The 14,417-nt window shown below is 35.2% G+C and overlaps 1 protein-coding gene across 8 annotated transcripts in view; it reads left to right on the top strand.

The window, feature by feature from the left end:
* RABGAP1L (RAB GTPase activating protein 1 like) overlaps positions 1-14,417 on the top strand; it is a 797,484-nt gene that overhangs the window by 506,187 nt on the left and 276,880 nt on the right. For all 8 annotated transcript variants that reach the window (XM_079939730.1, XM_079939723.1, XM_079939729.1 and 5 more), the window contains one exon: positions 8,639-8,752. In XM_079939730.1, coding sequence (XP_079795856.1) covers positions 8,639-8,752 — 114 coding nt within the window. The remainder of the gene's footprint in view (positions 1-8,638; positions 8,753-14,417) is intronic.

Below are 14,417 nucleotides of genomic sequence, written 5' to 3'. Positions count from 1 at the left end.
TTTATAAATTTCCTTCTATAGTCAATTAAAATCATATTTCCTGGGCATGCCAAGTTCTTCCCTGCTTTGGAGCCTCTGCTCACACCACACTTGTATTCTCTTGAGATCTTTCAATTTTGTTGAGCCCATCTTGTCTACAGTGCTCAGCCCAGGCCCCATCTCCTGCGGAAGCCCACTTTTACCACTTGAACCTTTCGATAGTCACTTTCTTTACTGAATTCCTGTAGCTAACGTCACTCATATATCATTTATTTGGCTGTTAGCATATGGTTCCTTCCATTGATATTTTGTCTTTACAAGTAGATCTTAACCTCTTGCAAGTTAGGAACATTATGGACTATATCTCATGCCTTTTTGATCCTGTAGATCCTAGTACAATGTCTTGCACATGGTAAGTGTTAGATAAGTATTTGAATAGTAAGCTTTCATACAGACAGGTGCAACTAGGAACACATTGTTCAAATATAAGAGCTAAAACATCTTGTAAAAATAATCTAATTTATACTAACAAATTTCTGAGGTAACCATGTTAATCCAAGAGAGTGTCAGAGTTATTTTTAGCAATTCATTGAAGGCATCTGCAAACATAAAGGTCAGCAAAATGCTGGAAAATGTCCAGAGAAATATTGCCATACTGCTCCCACCTCAGGGCTTTTGCACATGCTTTCCGAACCTTTGCCTATAATACTTTTTCTCTAAACATTTGAACACTAACTGAGAGAAGCAAACCCACTCTACCTGAAATATCATTCTATTCCTCACTATATCTTTATCATTTTATTTTTTTATAGTACGTTTCACTAACCAATATTATATACATGCTTTTTATGTCTTTTTCCTCAACTACTAGAACATAAAGTCCATAGGGGAGGGACATTGGCTTGCTAACAATTATATCCTCTGCACCTAAAATAGTGTCTGATTCTTAGTAGGTACTCTGAAAAGTATGTGTTGAATACGTGAACAAATTTGAACTATGCAGCAAATAGCTTAATTTTTTATGTACACTCAATTTTTATGTCATTCAATTCAAGAAGGTTAATTGAGCTCAAAGAGTTTCAAACAGAAGCATCTAAAATGATTGAAGGAATGGTAGAATGTTTTATAAATTATTAAAAAATATTCAACCTATAAAAGCAGTAACTAGTGTATACATGGCCAAAGTTAATAAAATTATAAAATATAATGATTAGGCAAAAATAGGCATGTTTATCAAATGCTGGTCATCAGAAGCATTCTTTAAAGTTTTGTGGAAAAAATGAAAGTGTTATTTTTACACAATGGTTAGTAAATATGTAGCACTTAAATTTTTTATTTATTTTAAAAGGGTTTAAAGGGCTGTTTTGATAAAAATTATAATTAATAATTTTAAAATAATGCAAAATCAGAAATACATCTAACTTTGGAAAATAATAGCATGGAGTTCAGTTATTCTGCTTCATTTTAACAGGAGTTGCAGAGTTTATCATTGCCTGTTGATACGAGTTTCCAAGACTGTCAAGTACTCCAGTTGAACCTTTGTTTTGGGAGAATGAGTGGTCAGCAACCCTGGGAATGAGGACATATCCAAATATGGCTATAGATACATTTGGAGTCTAACCCCACATATTCATCATTGAGAGGTGTCTGACCTAGATTCCATAGGATCTCTGGGAAATCCAGGCTGTGCTCATAGGCTGCAATGCTTCTTAGTCTTCTAGTTCCAAAGAATTGCTTTATTCTATTCACATACTTCCCACTGCAGTCCCAGCACTTACTTCAGGATTAAGGTATTCATCATGAATATTGACTGGTCTTATGAAGACACTACTTCCTCTCCTCTCTCTTCTGTTCCCCCCTGCCCTTTGTTCTCATTGTTGCTACTCCCCGCTAAGAGATTTCTTTCTAGGTGAAGGCAGAATATGGCTTATATTTTTGACCTTTGTGTCAGGCTTTGATTCTGAGACATTTGGCAGCACATGTGTACAATGCCCAGGCAGCAGCTTGCTAACAATATGATTTAATTGTCATTTATTTCTTTGCTTCCATATTACCCTGCTTATGCTGAGATTTGCCCCCCATATTCAAGGAAAGAAGGCTGGCAATGATTCAACCTTTTTGTGTTTCTGTTTCTAGCTCGTGATTTTAGTAGCCTGTTTGAAACTAGAATGAACTTTTATGTTTTCTCCTTTCATCTCTGCCTCTTTGGATTTTTGGCAAACATCAAGGCAAATAAATCAGACCCACCACTGCAAACCCATCTGCTTTCAGGGACATGTAACTTGACTAGTTTGTGATGTTTTACCATAGATCTAGCTCCAACATAGAACTAAAGGAGGATCCCTGTGGAGTAAGAATAGCAGACACGTTTTAAGGTCAAGTTTTTTTAAAGCTCTGAATCATTTATCTGCTGACTGATTGTGGCTGCGCATGGTCTCCATTGGCATTTCTAATGACATTAACAAGTTGACATGGTACTTACAAAGTTGAAATGATTTTATAGTAGATGAAAAGTGAAAATGCAGTTATAGTTTGGATTTGAAAATAGGCATTAATAAGAAAAGATACTGTCATTGTTGTAAAAATGTAGCAAATCAGGGTACAGCCAAAGGAGTTTGTTTATTAGGACATTACTTTTATACTTCATCTGGTGCTAAGGTCACATGTAAAAACACTCATCCTCATTGAAATACCTTTCCAGTTGTTGACAGCCTAGAAATTGCTTCCTAAGAAATAATAAGGTATGGTCATCCAAACCTGTCTTCCTAATACTTCTTGACACTTCAATGCTGTATTCATTTCTTTCTCACGGCAAGTAAGTGATGATTCTCTTCAAATAGGAATTAAGAGGATTACAAAGATGTCAGGGTATATACATTATACTGGAAGAACAGCTCATGTAATACTCTTGATAACAGGCTATAAATTGTCTCCACTTAAAATGATCAAAAGTTAATCGAGATACTTACCATACCTCTTAGAGTTGGTTTTAAACTGATCTTCAGCAAGCTGAATTATATCCTCTGTTGGGCCATGGATTTTATCACACTAGGGATTGATGTATTTTTTAAGATAAGTTTTGACTTATGACTTAACAGTTTGGAAATTAAAGAAAATCCTTGAAAGATAAACTAAATAGAAGTTTCATTTCTACGTGATGGTAGTGTCAGGGATGTGTGTCTGGGTGGGTGGTAAAACTCAACTTTAAAGACTTTCTTCTAAACCTCTCACTACTACTGCCTGCTTCTGGTCAGCTTTTATATGTGGCCCAACCTGATGCCTCCTTAGGCAGGATAGAAGGTGATCTCAAGGACTTTGCCCATAGTTACTTTCTTGATGGTGATGGTCCAGAAGGGAGCCATGCAATAGTGACAGTGGCATTTGTTCTGTCCCTAACCATGACTTCAACCCTTCTCTGATCCTCAGAAGCTGAATTCTAAAGTAATGAGTGAAAATGGTAGCTGTTCTGACAAATTTAGCTTTTACCATACCCTGTCCTTCCCAGTGTTTTTTTCTGGGTATATTTGTGTACATCTTCCTTTCTTGCATGAATATATGCAAGGCTGGGGCCAGAGTGTATATCAGTTGATGAAAACATCAATTTATCCAAATAATTGTTCACTTTTGCTTTTTTTCATGGATTAATAGAAACAAGGATAATTTCAGACACATAAGATACATGATATAAAATTCAGAAGAGGGTGTGTATGCATTAATGTATCATCATGCTGAAAGCTCAAAGGGTATTGGTTTCATAATCATAATGTTCATGATATCCAAAGAAAAACAGTGGTTTATTTCATTATTTAAAGTGTACAAATACAGATGGATGTCTAAAATATACATTCACCAAAATTTTTAAACAATTAAATGTGCTTCTTAATTAAAATATCTAGGAATAAACCTACCTAAGGAGACAAAAGACCTGTATGCAGAAAATTATAAGACACTGATGAAAGAAATTAAAGATGATACAAATAGATGGAGAGATATACCATGTTCTTGGATTGGAAGAATCAACATACCATGTTCTTGGATTGGAAGAATCAACATTGTGAAAATGACTCTACTACCCAAAGCAATCTACAGATTCAATGCAATCCCTAGCAAGCTACCGCTGGCATTTTTCATAGAACTAGAACAAAAAATTTCACAATTTGTATGGAAACACAAAAGACCCCGAATAGCCAAAGCAATCTTGAGAACGAAAAACGGAGCTGGAGGAATCAGGCTCCCTGACTTCAGACTATACTACAAAGCTACAGTAATCAAGATAGTATGGTACTGGCACAAAAACAGAAATATAGATCAATGGAACAGGATAGAAAGCCCAGAGATAAACCCACGCACATATGGTCACCTTATCTTTGATAAAGGAGGCAGGAATGTCCAGTGGAGAAAGGACAGCCTCTTCAATAAGTGGTGCTGGGAAAACTGGACAGGTACATGTAAAAGTATGAGATTAGATCACTCCCTAACACCATACACGAAAATAAGCTCAAAATGGATTAAAGACCTAAACGTAAGGCCAGAAACTATCAAACTCTTAGAGGAAAACATAGGCAGACCACTCTATGACATAAATCACAGCAAGATCCTTTTTGACCCACCTACTAGAGAAATGGAAATAAAAACAAAAATAAACAAATGGGACCTAATGAAACTTCAAAGCTTTTGCACAGCAAAGGAAACCATAAACAAGACCAAAAGACAACCCTCAGAATGGGAGAAAATATTTGCAAATGAAGCAACTGACAAAGGATTAATTTCCAAAATTTACAAGCAGCTCATGCAGCTCAATAACAGCAACAACAAAAAAACCCAATCCAAAAATGGGCAGAAGACCTAAATAGATATTTCTCCAAAGAAGATATACAGACTGCCAACAAACACATGAAAGAATGCTCAACATCATTAATCATTAAAGAAATGCAAATCAAAACTACAATGAGATATCATCTCACACCAGTCAGAATGGCCATCATCAAAAAATCTAGAAATGAGGTTCCTTAAAAAACTACAAATAGAACTACCATACGACCCAGCAATCCCTCTGCTGGGCATATACCCTGAGAAAACCATAATTCAAAAAGAGTCATGTACCAAAATGTTCATTGCAGCTCTATTTACAATTGCCGGGAGATGGAAACAACCTAAGTGTCTATCATCGTATGAATGGATAAAGAAGATGTGGCACAATGCAATATTACTCAGCCATAAAAAGAAACGAAATTGAGCTATTTTTAATGAGTTGAATGGACCTAGAGTCTGTCATACAGAGTGAAGTAAGTCAGAAAGAGAAAGACAAATACCATATGCTAACACATATATATAGAATTTAAGAAAAAAAAATGTCATGAAGAACCTAGGGGTAAGACAGGAATAAAGACACAGACCTATATGGGAACATATGTATATGTATAACTGATTCACTTTGTTATAAAGCAGAAACTAACACCATTGTAAAGCAATTATACTCCAATAAAGATGTAAAAAAAATAAAAGGTGAATAATAATTTTTATTTATTTAATGAGTATTCAATTTATACTAGGCAGTGTGCTAAGCACTTTACACACGTTATCTTATTCTAAACAACATGAATTTGGTATTACCATCCCATTTTACAGATGAGGAAACTGAGTTTAATGAGATTAAATAACTTGTCTGAGATCCTATAGGTGTTAAGTGGAGTAGCCGGAAATCGAACCAATGAGTTTGTCTGGCTCCAGAGCCACTAAACCACCATATTGGACTGAGGATCAGAATGGGAGACGCATCTAATGGGAAGTAAATTGTGGATGAAGTTGTGAGTCTCTAGATATTGGTGAATTAGCTGTCCATGAAAGAGTGAATTCTTCCCTCTTCTCATTCTGAGGATAATTGTCAGGACTTAAGGAGACTGTTTGTGGGGACCTTCCAAGAAAATGATCTCGTATCAGTTTTGGTTGTGCTATAAAATGTTTTTAGCTATATTTTATAAAAGGTTTTCCCATGAAACTTTTTAACTCCAGATATTTGGATGGCGAATTATTTGGCTTCTTTTTTGTCCTTTTCTGTTCATTTTATTTCTTGTAAAAGTTGACAGCTATCATTGGAGTAAGTCTTTAAAAAAGAAAAAAGGAATGAATATTGAAGAGAAAAATGATTTTGTCTTCCTTTTACAACGTTAGGTTTAGTGACTCCCTGACTCAAATACTTTAATGATTGAGTGAGTAAATTTGGGGGATTAGATGTGGATTCCTGAATATATACTGTTCCTATTCTCAGCAGTATGAGTAATTGGGAGATGGTTAACTTTAGCTTTTGCTTTGAAAACACGGTTATTTTCTCTAATCTAGTGTGCCATTTCATTCATATTAGTCTATTTGTAAGACTCTAGTGTACCTCTTAACTTTCACTAATATGAAAGGGATCAGTGAATAATGTAGCAAAATAGCTTGTTTAGTTAATAAAGTGAAGTTCCAGAAATTATTCCCTTAGCCAACTGAGAGCAATATGTAAGAAGAAAACTCTAGAAACACACATATGTAGAAAGCATTTAAAAGTAATCATAGGAAAGGAAAGTTTACTAAGTACAGAAAAGTTTATGATTTTTATTTTCATTTGATTTTGCCCCTTTATTTTTTAAAACAAACAAGATTCAATTATTCATAGAAAAAAATTAATCAGTATTATACAAAGTTACTTCCTAGAAACTTTTGCTCAATTTCCCTTTTTCTGAATCAGGCTGTTGGTACCATTTAAACACAGCATGATGCCAGTAGAGTAGGCAGTTTCTAGGGAATATAGTCCAATGATTTCTCTCCCTCAACATCTCAAAAAGTGCAAAAAGAGATATCCTGTGAACCATTCAACATGTTTGCCCCTAAAATAGTTCAGCTTGGGAGGAGTAAAATTTTCATTGGTAATTTTCCAAATAGTTTGTAAGTGGAGACTTACTGTGTGGAAAGAGCACCCTTCTGTTGGAGAAAACCTGGGCAGTGAAAATTCATCTGCCTGGTACCAGATTCCCCTACTTAGATTCCATAACAGACCAGATAAACCATACATTTCATAATATATCTCTTTATACATTACCTTTCTATTTACCGTATTCTAACCCCCGTATCTCACCCCAGTTTTCTTTATCATTAGAAATTACATTTACTGTGATAAATATAAACTTTCTATGTATCCTTTTACTTAAGTTATGGTAATTTTTTGAAAGTTCCATTTTTATTTGGTTTTAGCATTCCATTCCGGTAAGCTATCAGAATTTTTTCTGGACTGATTTGTAATATGTTTGATGTTTGCTAGCAAATTTGGAACTTTTCAGTTTTCATCCTTTCTCTATGTGATATAAGATCTAATTACTACTCAGCATGATATAGCAGCTGAAATGAAAAAGGCAGCAAGAGAAGGCACTGGCTTAACTTAGAGCTAATCAACTACATCCTTCTTATGTACTTCTCAGCTAGAGAGAGAAAGAGAAATAGCATTATTAAAGTAACTCATGTATTAAAACTCATTTTTTTTCTTTGCTTGATTTTAACTGAAAGAGGGGATTTGTTCAAGTCTTTATGGGAGCGAGACATTAAATAATACTTTTAATTTGCATTAATAGTCATTGATGCTTCTTTAGTTGTGCAGAAGTAGTAGTAGTAGAAGTAGTCCCATCCCATTTTCTTGACATTTAAACAGATAAAAAAAAACAGATTAAAAAAACAGATAAAAACATTGACAGAAGTAAAATAAAATCAAGTGAATGATTAATCATTTTTTATAAGGCTTAGAACTTTTGGATCTTGAATCTGTCTGGAAAAACAAAAAACAAAAAAACTCTAGATTTATCTTTAAAGCATATGTCATTTTAATATGTTGGTTTGAGGGCTTTTTATTTTCTGAAGTGAGTGAGTTGGGTAATTACCCATTGGGAGGAAAGATTGATAATATTTTTTAAATGACTATGGTCTGAGTTTTCACATATCAGATTGTCAAAAATTAAAAAGTCAAATAATATTTGGTTTGGGGCAGGTGCGAAGAAACACATACTCTACCACTGTTTGGATTATGTGTTGGTACAATGGAAATGCATATTTATTGACCTAGCAATTCCACCTCTAGGAATATATCTTGAACATGTATGTATAAAAATGTTCCTAGTGATATTATTTGTGATATAAATAGAAAAAATGCAAAAAAAATCATTAATAAGAAAATATTAAATAAATTATGGTGTGTCCATATCCAGGTGTGCCTCATTCTTTTTAATAGTTGCTATTAAAGAAAATAAAATACATTTGCATGTACTGATCAAGAATATTCTGTAAGTTATCCCATTAAGTGAAAAGAGCAGATAATTTTCTTCTATTTGTGCTTCAAAAAGCAAAGGATGGAGAAGTGTGTATACAACTTCCCTCCCTCCCCTCCCCCTCACATAAACACACAGTCACAAGTCTAAAGATAGATGGATGAAAGGACACAAAAGAAATTGTTGATAGTATTTATCTCTGATGAATGGGACTATGGGTCTGGGATGGAAGGCAGTTTTTTTTTTGTTCTTTTTTTTTATGGAGAGGGCAGCATACTATTTTTGTGCTGTTTGAAATTTTTTGACATTAATTTTCATAATTAAGAAATTTAAAATTAATGACCCAAGTCTACTTTTTTTTTTTTTAGGACTCAGCCCAGGAGAGTGTTATTACTCGAGATATTCATCGTACATTTCCTGCACATGATTACTTTAAAGATACTGGAGGAGATGGCCAGGAATCTCTGTACAAGATCTGCAAGGTAGGACCCTCCACCTTATTTTTTTCTAATTTATTATATAGGGCTATATTTTAGGAATCCATATTAAAGATTTTTAGATTTGCACTGTGCCATGTTCTCTACTTTATACTTACACTACCAGATCCTCAGTATTGAGTCCTGAGGGTGACTTTTGGGCTGCATGTTCTGTGCCTTCTTGTGGTGGAAGAGGTGTAGTATGACCTCAGTTTGGCTTTGATGCTAACAGGAAAGGAACAGAATGTCCTCTCAGGCTACTGCAGTAAAGGCTCAGAGGAGTCCTGATGACTCTGTTCATCTGACAAGGTAATGTGGCAGTTGTCTCAATTTTTTGACAGTAGGCAAGAGTAAGAAACAGTGTGGCACCTGTTTTTGAATACTGGCAAGTTCTCTGATATTGTTGATGTATTCTGAGTTATGTCACATCATACATCTTTGTGCAGTTTTTATATCCCATTTTGAAATCTTTCTTCTCCCTCATTATTAGTAGATCTGGAAGAAAACTGTTTCCTGACTTTCAGTAGGCATTGCTTGGATAAAAAAGGCTCTGTGTTTAATAGTGGAGAATAGCTATCAGATTATTAATTTCTCAAAGTTATATTAGAAATGAAGAATGACTTTTCAAATCATTATATATCGTTAACTTATATTGTCCATGCTAATCGAGGCCAAAGACTCAAAATTGCAAAATTTCCATCAAATAAAGTTTTGCCCTTTATCCTCAAAGTTAAGATGCCCTGCAAAATGTGATGGGTATACTCAACATTTGTCCTTACCTACCATTCCACTAGAGATTGCTGATGAGTAGTGAATGACACCAAAAATCTTGTAATAATATGAAGAAAAAACAAACACCATGGCTAATTTTCAAGTTAGGTAGTAAGTTTCTGAATAATCAAATTTAACCTTTTATTAAGTAGCAAAGATTAGCCAGTAGGTAGTCAGAAATATGCTCACATATCAGTATCATTTAATATTTACTGTTTTTTTTAAATGGCACTTATAAAGTACTACCTGCATATGCTAACCAAGTAGGATTGATGTTTAATTCTGCAAATGGCACACTTTGCCTAAAATCCTTCTTTGTGCATGTTTGTGTTTTAGCCCTCTGCCTACTCCTGTCTTTCTTTTCTTTTCTTTTTTTTTTTTTTGAAAGCTTTGCTTATCTGCTGGTGCCTGACTTACGTCCTCCCCTATGTGACAGAGGATGTCACAAGCCTGCATCTAACATTAATTCATTAATTTATTTTTGCTGTGTTGAGTCTTCGTTTCTGTGCGAGGGCTTTCTCTAGTTGTGGCAAGCGGGGGCCACTCTTCATCGCGGTGCGTGGGCCTCTCACTATCGCGGCCTCTCTTGTTGAGGAGCACAGGCTCCAGACGCGCAGGCTCAGTAGTTGTGGCTCACGGGTCTAGTTGCTCCACGGCATGTGGGATCCTCCCAGACCAGGGCTCTGCATTAGCAGGCAGATTCTCAACCACTGCGCCACCAGGGAAGCCCTCCTGTCTTTCTTTTCTTTATTTTTTCTTTTCTCTTGATGTAGCCATTTTGGAGGATTATAAACATACACACTGATCAGAAATCTGTTTTTATATGGATATATCATTTAGAGCTAGAAATGCATAACTAACTTAAAGTCTGAGAGTGTACTAATTTCTAGAAGGTGATATGTCATCTAGTTTTTAAAATGCCAAAAACCATCAAACACCACAAAAAAATGTATAATATATTTATTATATGCTTGTGAAAGGAAAACCTAATTATTAAAAAAAAATTTCTACCAGTTTTTTAAAAAATAAATTTATTTATTTATTTATTTTTGGCTGCGTTGGGTCTTTGTTGGGCTTTCTCTAGTTGCGGTGAGCAAGGGCTACTCTTCACTGCAGTGCATGTGCTTCTCACTGCGTGGCTTCTCTTGTTGCGGAACACAGGCTCTAGGCGCACGGGCTTCATTAGTTGCAGCACACGGGCTCAGTAGTTGTGGCTTGCGGGCCCTAGAGCACAGGCCCAGTAGTTGTGGTACACGGGCTTAGATGCTTCATGGCATGTGGGATCTTCCCGGAGCAGGGCTCGAACCCAAGTCCCCTGCACTAGCAGGTGGATTCTTAACCACTGCACCACCAGGGAAGCCCTCCACCAGTTTTAAAATTCTACAAGCTAGTTAGTCTCTGGCTTGTGTAAGGAAGATATCAAAATTTATATAGTTTCTAAGTTATTTAGAAAGATCTGGCTTATAGTATATGGAACAACATTTTTCTCCTAGCATTTAGTATATTTTCAGCCATTCAGTAACTTTTCTCTCAATTTTTCTCTAATTGATACTAGATACTTTTTTTCACATGGCTAAAACAGAAGGCTCTATGTGCTTGCAGCTTTTGCCTTACAGTTTTGCTCCATTGTAGTAAAAACAGTATTTGCTTCATTATGTAATCTTTAGAGGGGAAATATCTGAAACACTACTAAACACAAAGGTAAAAGTTAAGTAGTTGGTACATTTAAGTAACTGATACCCCTTGCTTTCATATTGCAGATAATTCAACCTTGAATTCACTAGAAAGTATTTGTTATACATTCACACAGCTTGTGTAACCATTTAAAATTATCAATGTGTATTTTGTAACATGATCAAACAGTTTTAAATCTCTTTATGAGTAAAGAATATCATAAAAATATAGGTCTAAGACATATTATAATTACTGAGTAGCTTAAATTGCACTAAATTTTATGGAAAACAAAAGAATCCCGTTAAAAACATTACAAAATTCAAGGTAGTAAATAAAAGTTGATAAGGCTTTTAATATTGTGCTAAAATATATACTACCTAAACATAACTTTATAATAGTCTTTGATAATGGAGGAGAGCAGAGATGAATATATCAGAAAATGTTGGAGAAACCAAAATTTGCTGGGTTCCTACCATGTGGACCTCTTGGTTTTTAATCGACACAATTCCTTCTCCTCTGGACCTACTATGATTTAGTAGTCCAGTCCTCATGCAGGGAAACTTCAGATGGTGGTGATAATCACAAAGAGGAGAGCCTACTTATGAGTAATTTAGAATTGAATATTCTTCTCAAGTTTGTACATCCACTTTCCTTTGCTTTTTGTATTCAATTTGAGCCATATGGCCTTTATCCTACCATGTATGACTTTTAAGGTCACTGAGTGTGGTCTACCTGTTCTATCATTTTTATTTCTAGAATAATATCTAACATCATACCTCACATTCTTGGCAATAAAACTGAGTTTCCATTCTGGATACCTTGCACAAAACTGAAGAAACATTAATAAAACCTTGACCTTAAATCAGCCACTTTGTTATATAATGTATAAATACGGAAAGTTTTGCTTCTTCTTTACCAATTCTTATTCTTCTTTTTTCCTTAATTATTTTCTTGTCTTACTGCACTGACCAGAACCTCCATTATAGTGTTAAAATGAAGTATTGATAGTAGACATCCTTGTCTCACTCCTGATTGTAAATGAAATGCATTTAATGATTTACCACTAAGAATGGCGGTATTCACATCAGCAACACACTTATAGAGTTCTTTTTAATACAGTACCTTCCATGTGTTATAGTAATTTTAAATTTACAGAGTGTTTCCGTATATATTACCTCATTTATTTCTGACAACTCCTCATCAATGGAGCCTATTCTAGAAATATAATATGCTGTGCTGTTAAATTGAGACAGAAATTTATTGAGAGAATTTCAGTTAGAATAAGTCCAGAGATCAACTCTGGTTTCAAGGATATAAGAGTCTGACTTTGGAGCTGAAAAGTTTTCTGTGACTCTGGTGAAATGAGGAATGATCTGAACTGTCAGGTTAGAGGGAGGACTGTTAAAACTCGCTGTCATGTTTTAATGGCCCTGTCAATTTTAGGTTTTGCCTCTTAATATCTTTTTCAGAGTAGGAGGAAGTCGAAGTGGTTCAAAGATTCTTCTGTTGTCATAAATTTATGCGTGGAAGTAGAACTGAAAGTATAATAGGATTCATAGGATTCTGGAAATGAGATAGTTTTGACATCACTCCCTCCTTCTCTCCTTTCCTCCCTCCATTCCTCCCTCCCTCCCTCCCTCCTTTCTTTCCTGTTAGTTATGTCAATAACATATTTTAAAATAATGTCCTTTAAAGGACGAAAAATACACTACTCCTCCCCAAGTATCCTTAGGACTTTTCTAATTTACATATGATGTAAAATCTGGTTTTAGTTGGGAGACAGGTTGGTGTAGTTTAAAGGACTAAACATGAAGAGGTCTGGTTCTGGTCTTGATTCCTCCTCTAAGCAGATCTAAGACTTTGGGAAAATCACTTTTTAAAGTTCCTCCTCAGTAATCGTGTGGGGTGTGATAAGATTATTCTAATTACAATTTGCTATGATTTTAAGTGTTGTTTAAAATTTTTTTTCCAAAATATAACATATTGAATGTAGAATTTAACAGTTAATTCCTGTGTTAGGTCTTAGCTCTGTTTATCAATACCAGCACTATAAAGGAATGTGATTTTACTTTGAAAACTTTACCTGGCTTTCTGTTATTATGTTTGGGAGTGTGTTTCATGCACACATGAAATGTAGTGCATTTAGTGATTTACTTCTAGATATACATCTCTTTATAAGACCTAAGACGAGTCAGTCGTAGTAATTAGTTAAAACACTGTTCACAACAGAATAGACTCTTGTGCCATTTAATTTGAAGCATATTGCTTTTTCACATTTTCTGATTACAGCAACTGCTTTATATCAAAGAGGCTACGGCTGTGAACTGAATGGGAGGGTTGAATATATTACAGAGAAATCAATACCTTTGTTCATCTGGGTTAATAATTTGATGGTATAATGGTTTGTAGAAGGACAAAAATAAACTTAACCCCTGTTGCAGCAAATATTTTTCTCAAAACAAGATTGGATTTAATATAAGAACTAAAGCATTTCAGGAGTTATTTTGATAGCAAAGTAATGAGTGATCTGATGCTTGATTTCGAAGAATGTAAATGATCACCAACTCTTGTGAAATTAGATATAATCATACATTATTTATATTGTTTTCTAGATTTATGGGGGTATTTGTGATTATAGGGCTGAATTGTTTTTCATGGAGTCGACAGTACTCTCCATAGTTTTCTATCTATTTGACTACTCGTAATGCAACTCCCTTCCTTGGGGTTCCTGAATGATCCCTAGTTTTAATGACAGATTTTCTGAACACATTGTAGCCCGCTATTCTTTACTCTACATAGCCCAATTTTACCAACAGCTTGAGCAACCTGTGGGACTCCTCCTACTAATGCCCTTGGAATCTGATTGGCCCCAGAATGAGGGCTCTTTGGTGTGGAATGACAGGCATTCCTGGATCAAGATGCACCAAAAGGATTTAGTTTAGAGTGGTACCTAGGGGGAATCAGGCAGCCTTTGGAGAATCAAGCAGGTCTTTTCTGTTTTCTGTGTACCTCCTCTCTCACCCTTGGGTTGCCGGTGTGCTTCTTTGAATTACAGTAACCTTCTAAGGCAGATCCAAACGGGAGGCTACTGAGGAGTCCTTTGAGCCCCTGGGGCCCCTCTGCTTTGCCAGCACATCCTAATGAACAGTGAATTAAGTGGTTTCAGAAGACCTTGAGGAATAGCAGAGTATTCTCAAATAAATTAATTTCCTTAAGGAAAAATTAA

This window comes from Stenella coeruleoalba, assembly GCF_951394435.1.
Source record: "Stenella coeruleoalba genome assembly, chromosome: 1".
Taxonomy (NCBI): Eukaryota; Metazoa; Chordata; class Mammalia; order Artiodactyla; family Delphinidae; genus Stenella; species Stenella coeruleoalba.
This window is presented reverse-complemented; position numbering and strand designations above follow the sequence as displayed.